The 8,331-nt window shown below is 36.7% G+C and overlaps 1 protein-coding gene across 1 annotated transcript in view; it reads right to left on the reverse strand.

The window, feature by feature from the left end:
- fancm (FA complementation group M) overlaps positions 1–8,331 on the reverse strand; it is a 48,062-nt gene that overhangs the window by 15,395 nt on the left and 24,336 nt on the right. Inside the window, exons 15-17 of the mRNA XM_016527178.1 lie at positions 3,398–4,204; positions 1,962–2,265; positions 1,406–1,479 (exon numbers count right to left, since the gene is read on the reverse strand). Coding sequence (XP_016382664.1) covers positions 1,406–1,479; positions 1,962–2,265; positions 3,398–4,204 — 1,185 coding nt within the window. The remainder of the gene's footprint in view (positions 1–1,405; positions 1,480–1,961; positions 2,266–3,397; positions 4,205–8,331) is intronic.

Consider the following 8,331-nt stretch of genomic DNA (forward strand, 5'->3'; position numbering starts at 1 on the left):
TGGGACAAGACCACAGGATCCAGTTGAGTCCTCTGCACAATCTAACTTTGCTGCAGCCTGTAATTGAACTGCTGGTTTTGTCTGGCCAGAGGAGAACTGGCCCCCCGACTGAGCCTGGTTTCTCCCAAGGTTTTTTCTCCATTCTGTCACCGATGGAGTTTTGGTTCCTTGCCGCTGTCGCCTCTGGCTTGCTTAGTTGGGGACACTTAATTTCCAGTGATATCGTTGACTTGATTGCAAATGATTGCACAGATACTATTTAAACTGAACTGAGCTGGATGATGACATCACTGAATTCAATGATGAACTGCCTTTAACTGAAAATTGAGTGTTTACTATTGTCCTTTTGCATTATTGACACACTATTTTCCTGTTTAATACTGTAAAGCTGCTTTGACACAATCTGTATTGTTAAAAGCGCTATATAAATAAAGGTGACGACTTGACTTTTTCATACAAATACATTTAAAGCATTTAGTTGTATTTTTACCATGGTATTGAGGTGCAATATGTGTGGTTTTAACTGTGTTTATCATTATTTAAATGTATGCTGCTATGGGAGATCAATGGTTAATAAAAAAAAATATATTTTAAGGTTGCTACAATTTTTACAGATGTTACAGATTTTAATAATGAACAAAAATTTAGAATCTGCATCCCAAGTAATTCAAGCTATCAAATGTGGATTTCTAAGAGACAAAAAAAGTAATATTATTATTAATATTATCAGGCAACACAAACCTGTTTCTTGATTAGAAACAATATCACTCATTAGAACATGCAGAAACTAAGAAATACATTTTTCTATTAAGATATTTATTTTGTTAAGGATAATTAAGGAACATCTTTCACTTTGGAGCAAAAATCTTGCTTTAAACTTGAAAGAAATAGAGATTCGACATTTATCGTGATAATTAAAGATATCAACTGATATGAAATCGCCCAGCCCTACTGTCATGTTATTCGGATCAGGGTTATTATAGTTAACAAACACTAAACTCTTACTTAAACTTCAACTGTAACAAAATATAAAAACTTATTTCAGCTAGTTTTCAAGGAAACATTTCATTTGGTTTAAAATTTGTAATAAAACTGAAAACAATAAAAACTATATAGACATAAAAAAAAAAGATAAAAATAAGTTACACTATTACAACAACTTTAAGCAAAATTAAGTTAATATATACAAAATCTAAAAATAAAGACGTATTTGGTAAATGTGTTTCCATCATAGTTTAAGAGCATGTTTTTTTAATCAAATAAAACCTCAATAGATTGCATGTTTTTTCTGCATACGTTAAGATTTAATGCACATCTTGGCGTTTCCATCCAGGGTTTTTTTTATGTGATATTCCAAAAGAATTCCTGGATGGAAACATAGCTAGTGTCACACGACAAATCTGACCTCTGGAGAAAACACCGCATTGATTTTATGAGTCCTCAGATTCGTCTCATCCTCGCTGTCACTGCTCAACACGCCTGAAACACAGAGACGTCACACATCAGTCCTGAAAACACCTCTGTATGAACACTGATTTGTGCTGAACACAACACAAAATCTGAAATCTGAATAAATAATATTTCCATTGATGTATGGTTTGTTAGGATAGGACAATATTTGGCCGAGATACAACTATTTGAAAATCTGGAATCTGAGGGTGCAAAAAAATCTAAATATTGAGAAAATCATCTTTAAAGTTGTCCAAATGAAGTTCTTAGCAATGCATATTACTAATCAAAAATTAAGTTTTGATATATTTACGGTAGGACATTTACAAAATATCTTCATGGAACATGATCTTTACTTAATATCCTAATGATTTTTGGCATAAAAGAAAAATGTATAATTCTGACTCATACAATGTATTGTTGGCTATTGCTACAAATATACCCCAGCGACTTAACACTGCTTTTGTGCTCCAGGGACACATATCATAACTATACGAGGAAAGCCTGTAAACCTGTGCATGAGGGCCGGCGCTGAGGCGTCGTGTGTGCGGATCTGAGCGCTGATGGACGCGAGCATGGCTGATCTTCTGCTCTTCGGCCCAGTGGAGGCAGGATCGTGTGGTTTGGTGTGGAAGCGCTGGGTCTCGTCCTACACCGATCTGAGACCAGCGGCGATCGCTCAGATCTCAAGAGCGCCGGGTTTCCTCCGACCGGAGGCGCTTTCACAGCTGATGCAGTGACGTCTGGTGCTCCCAGATCAGTCGGTTCCTCCTCCTCAGAGTCAAAGCCCAGCTCAAAGTTGACAGAGAAGAAGTCCTACGAGTAGAGATGTAGCGGTATGAAAATTTCTTATCACGACTATAGTGACCAAAACTATCACGGTATTGTTAAAATGTGCTGGAAATGTTCAAAAAGTACTGACACATAAATCACTCCACAAAGTTTTACATTTAAAATCAACAAACAACAAATAAAATGACTTTTTGTTTGCATAAACACTAAAACAATAACATTACCAATGATGTCTGGATTTTAAACGACAACAGTTTATCTAATAACATGTACGAAATGTTCAAATAAAACATTGAAAAGGTTTCATAAAATGGTAAACCTCAAATTTCATCCTTTAAATAAAGAATAGGGATAAGTGAAAATGATAATTGATTAATAAATGATAATATGTATTTTATATGCTCCATAAATAACTCTAGATACCTTATCCGAATTGTTTAAGTGTGTAGAATCCACATAAGTTTGTTTTTCATCAACCGGTCAAAATTGACAGCAGGGCATGCAAATTCAGTCCGTTTTTAGTCCAGACAGAAACTGCACACAGACTGAATGTGAGTCTCTGTAAATCCACTCTCTGACAGCAGGGGGTGCTTCTGGAGCAGCAGAATTACAGCTGTTTCCGTCCACAAAGCATTGCGATTAAAACACTACTTTATTAAGTATTACATGGAGCGAAGATGAAACAAAATGCCATCGAATCTTTTCTGAAGACAGTCAGAACCTTCATTAATTAATTCATATATTTGACCCTGGACCACAAAACCAGTCATAAGGGTCAATTTTTTAAAATTGAGATTTATGCATCATCTGAAAGCTGAATAAATAATCTTTCCATTGATGTATGGTTTGTTAGGATAGGACAATATTTGGTCGAGATACAACTATTTGAAAATCTGGAATCTGAGGGTGCAAAAAAATCGACATTTGCATAATTCTCTTAACACTCTTTTAAATCCTCCCAGCTTTCCGACATGTTTTCACACAAAACGACACGACTCTGTGTGCTGTTGTGTTACTCAAAACTTTGCTGGATAGTATTTATTTATCCTCTGTTGTTCAAATCGCGGTAATCGAATACGGTTTTAGTGATAACTAAAATATGAAACGGGAATTTTATCATGATTTATGGTCAAACCGTTAATCGTTCCATCCCTACCTGCGAGCAGTTGAAGCCCTGCTCGGATCCGTCAGCAGGAGCCTGCTGCTTTCCTTCAGGTCCTGTGCTCCTGTCGGGCGTCTGAACGTCAGGAACGCTCATCTGAAGGAACGCTTCATCGTCTCCGAACAGGTCGACGCTCTCGTTCAAGCTCCGCTGGTCTTTCTTTGGCTCTTCAGCGTCGTCAAACAGCTGGTCCCAGCCTGGAGAAAGAGCATCTCCTGCTGGTTTCTGATCCACGTCACGCTCCTCTTCAATAAACGACGGCTCGTCAGCGATCAGGCTGAACGTCACTTGAAACGGATCACCAAGTGGTGGATCACTGAGGTTTGTGCTGATCTCTGGGAGATCAAACTCACAGTTCTTCGGTGGAGATCTGGACAGGAGATCTTTGACGTTGGCGAGGATGGTCTGAAAAGCTGCGGTGGTCAGATTGTGAGGGCAGCGTTTAGGACAGAGTTCAGGCTGATAGAACATGTGCTGAAGATCCGAGCTCTCGTCCTCCTGAACGCAGGGGTCTTCTAACAGATCAATCAGATCCACCTCGCTCCCGGCGCTCGGATTTAAACACGTCTCTGTGTTTTCTGCAGACATCACAGATCTGCTGTTGTCCTCTCCTCTCTGATCTTCACGGGTTTCGTCTAAGCAGTGGTCAGCATGAGTGAGTCTCCTCTCACGATCAGCCGTGTTTGGTTTAGTCTTCTTCTGTCGAGTGACTTCGTCAGCGTTTGGTTTTGTTGTTCCTCCACCATCATCATCCTCTTTCTGCAGATACAGCATGAGCTCAGACTCAAAACTACAGTCGTCCTGTGAGGGGAGACACAATCACTTAAATCACTGCATATGTGGATATATTTCTATTAATATATATTTAATAATATAAATCTACAAATAATACTAATAAATATAAAAAATATATTTTAATCGGCTGTCAGTCGATAACATTTTTAAATCTAATTAATTACATGATGTTTTGATTAATTAATCGCAAAATAAATTTGTTTGTGAAAATACCCACAAAAGATTATTTAAAGCTATTTTTGTGTTAAATGAGAAAGTATCAAGTAGACGTTACAAATTGTAGCTTTAGAAAGAATATTTTATTTGATTCAACATAAAATGTATTACACAAACATTTAGGCTACAATGATAATTTGATAATTTGTGAAACATCTGAGTAGTTTTTGTTCATGCAATGAAAGTCATTGGTAACCAAAACAGTCTTCAAAATACCTTCTTTTATATTCCACAAAGAAAAGGTTTGAAACAACATGTGGGTGAGTAAACGATGACAGAATTTTAATTTTTTGGGTAAACTTTAATGTTTTTATTATATTTTTTTAATGAAATGATACTGTAAATAAGAAACTAAATCTGCCAGCAGGTGGCGGTAAATGTCTTTATGAGTCATTCATTCATTCGATTCGTTCAAACGGCTGATTCATTCAGGAATGAAGTAAACGACTCTCGTAATGAACGGGGCTTTGAATCATTGGTTCACACGATTCGTTCAAAACGCGGATTCATTCAGAAACTAAACGCGCTCAGAGATGCGCAACAAGTCTGATATGGCTTTAAAGGTAATATGTTCTCTGCAAAATTTTGAGCAAAAACACATAATATTATGTTTAAAATATAACACAATATCAACTTCTTATTTACTGAACTGTTGTATAAAATCACATTTAAACTCGTGATATTTGGGACAGAATCAGCACTCGTATAATACTGCTATCGCTTATCGTATGATATAAATATGAGACAAAAACTCATACAGGGACTTTTTTTTTCACCAATATCTTGAATTTTAGGGCATAACTGCATTTATGGAGCTGTCGCCCTGCATCATATTTGTGAACAGTCAACTGTATGTAAGATGATGTACAGGTCTGGGGGCGGGGCCAGTGCGTTAACTGCGTTAAAATATTTTATTTGCGTTATTTTTAATAATTAATTAAGTTAGCACGTTAAACTGACAGCCTAGTAAATATAGAACCTAAAGTTATATATACAAAAAGTATATTCACTTACAAATGTGTTATATATATTATATATATATATATATGTGTGTGTGCATATAATTACATATAAAATACAAAAATATCTATCAACCTATCTTTCATCTATATACAAGTAGCATATACGGCAGACGCTAATATCACCGCAAGCGTCATGCGCGCTTGTGAGTGAGAGTGTGCTCACTTGTGTGTGCGCTCACGTGTGTGTGAGTGTAAGTGTGTGTGTGTGAGAGTGTGTGAGAGAGTGTGTGTGTGTGTGAGTGAGTGTGTGAGAGAGTGTGTGTGTGAGTGTGTGTGTGAGAGTGTGTGTGTGTGTGAGATAAATAACATAATAAGGCTATTTAGTTTGTTTAATAAAAGAACGAGGTATAGACCTGTTCTATTGGAAAGGTAACTTTAAATGACTTCTGTTGTGATCTGGCGCTATAGAGAAAATAAAATGAAATAAAATTAACTTGACCTTCAAGGGGGGTGGGGGCGGGCCCCTAATATAATGTCAGGGGAAACACTGATCTTTAAAAAGCCACATGGCCTGTTTTTAAGGCAGTATTAGAGAATTTATTTAGCAGACGAGCCTCTTACTGACACTAATCCAGTTCAGCAGCTCCAGTGAATGATCTGATTACTGCAGAAACACGGCAGATCAATATCTGATCCCCATCAGACGCATCTCCAGCCGCTGTTGTGACACGCTAAAGAATGGCGTGTCCAGTGTCTCGCGGTCATGTAGTTCACTCCGCATGACCCACTTCCCGCCGGCAGCGCTTATGTAAGTGTTCTGAGAAGCGTTGCATAAGAAAGCATCTACAGACGCTCAGATTCACTGCGAGCGGAAAGAGCCTCCAGCCAATCGCTGACGTCAAACACACGAGTCACTCTCATCACAGGCTTCCTGCAGGTACATCTAAGACTTTAAGACCAACTAACGACAATTTAAGGAATAAATTGATTAAAATAAATTGATTTGTAAGAATTATGAATCAGTGTCGATGTGAATGCAGTGCAGTGTTGGGTAAGTTACTCTAAAAAAGTAATTAATTACTAGTTACTAATTACATCTTCAACAGTGTAATTAGATTACTGTACAAATTACACTATTGTATTGTATATACATGTTCTACAGTCTATACACAGTATTAAATTCAATTACATAAGAAGTAACTGTAATTAAATTACAGAAAAAAATAAGAGTAATCCCTTACTTTACTTTTGCAAGGGAAAAGTAATTAAATTACAGTAACTAATTACTTAGTAACTAATTACACCCAACACTGTTAGTGATTATTCACGTAAACCCTCGTCGGTTATGTAATAAATTAACGTAAAGAGTTGAGAATGAAAATACGTGTGTAACAGTAAACTGGATCCGTGCAGCTCTTAAAGTGACAGCAGCCTAATATTCCTGCTTCGACTGTACTATTAATCAAACAAGAAAAGGCAAAGAGAAAAATCACTCGCCGCTCTTGACTGAAGGACTTTTTGTAGTTTTAATAAGAAACAAAGGAAGTTTAATTCTTACAGTGAAGACTATGCGGTTTTATTTTACATTTGATTATTAATTTCTGTAGTAGGCTGTTAACTGAATACTTCAGACTTGCATTAGCCTTAAAAACCCTTCAAGTGCAGTTTGTTTCATTTGTATCGTTTTATTCTATTGTATTTGTCCTTTGCTTTTTTATTACTGACATTTCTTTGCTTGTTTTTTTACTAATATAGTCTACTTTACTAATAGTAAACACAATGAGTTGAAATAGCAAAATAAAATACTGAAAATACAACTTCCAACCGATCTCCATTACTTTTTAATTCATTTTACAACAACAAAATTAATAGCTTAAGGCTTGAATATCTCTGCTCCCAATCACTAGAATATGGAAATAACTTTTATCATCGCACTCTTCCTCAGTATTTCTGTCTTGTTTTGCAGTACAAATATCTAAAGATTCTTAAATCAAGATACATTTGCTGGAAATGCAAAATGACTTACGATAAGAAGTCTTGTTTTCTGAGAAATTGATTAAAATGAAGTCAGTTTATGATTAAAACAAGAACAAATATCTGCCTGAACTCTGCCAAAAAATCTACTTAACTCAAAGGGAAATCAGATATTCATACAGATATTTTGGCAGATATTTATTCGTGCTTTAATCATAAACTCACTTTGATCAGTTTTTCAAGACTTCATTTTGCATCTGCAGTACATGTATCTTGATTTAAGGATGTTTAGATGTTTGTACTGGAAAACAAGAGAGAAATACTGAGGAAGATGTTCATTTTTGCAGTGTGTGCAACATTTAATGCCAAGACTTTATGGATTTAAGACTTTCTGCTCTGATTTAAGACTTAAATCAGTGTTTAGAGTCTGATTCAGTTCCACGGGAGTCATTTAAACTACTGGCAAACGATTCAATGCCCTGGATCGGTCCAGACAGCTGGATGATGAATTATGAATCATCGTCTGCTTATGTGAATGTAGTACAGATGCAAGCGGTCCGTCAGACACACATACAGTATCATACGGCTCTGCTCTTGACATCACAGTTCAGTGTCGATTCTCGGAACTCACAGACTGACTCTCAAACAAACTAGAAAGATAAACTTCACAGCACCTGTCATTCAGAGCTCCTGTGAGCCTTCTATGAACTCGTATGAAATACAGGCATATACAGATAACAAAATCAAACAAAAACAGACGATTCATTTCTGAAAACCAATTCAGCTAATGGCCGATGTGACGCATTCAGAAACGAAGCAGCGAGCCGGTTTAGATTTACAAACACGGATTCTAACGCTCTTCACCTTGACAACTTTAAGACTCTGAGATCCGTATCAGGACATGAGACGTGTGTGTGTGTGAGAGAGAGTGTGTGTGTGAGAGAGAGTGTGTGTGTGTGTGTGAGAGAGTGTGTGTGTGTG

The sequence above is a fragment of the Sinocyclocheilus rhinocerous genome, unplaced genomic scaffold (genome assembly GCF_001515625.1).
Source record: "Sinocyclocheilus rhinocerous isolate Xijiao unplaced genomic scaffold, SAMN03320098_v1.1 scaffold2496, whole genome shotgun sequence".
In the NCBI taxonomy this organism is placed as follows: domain Eukaryota; kingdom Metazoa; phylum Chordata; class Actinopteri; order Cypriniformes; family Cyprinidae; genus Sinocyclocheilus; species Sinocyclocheilus rhinocerous.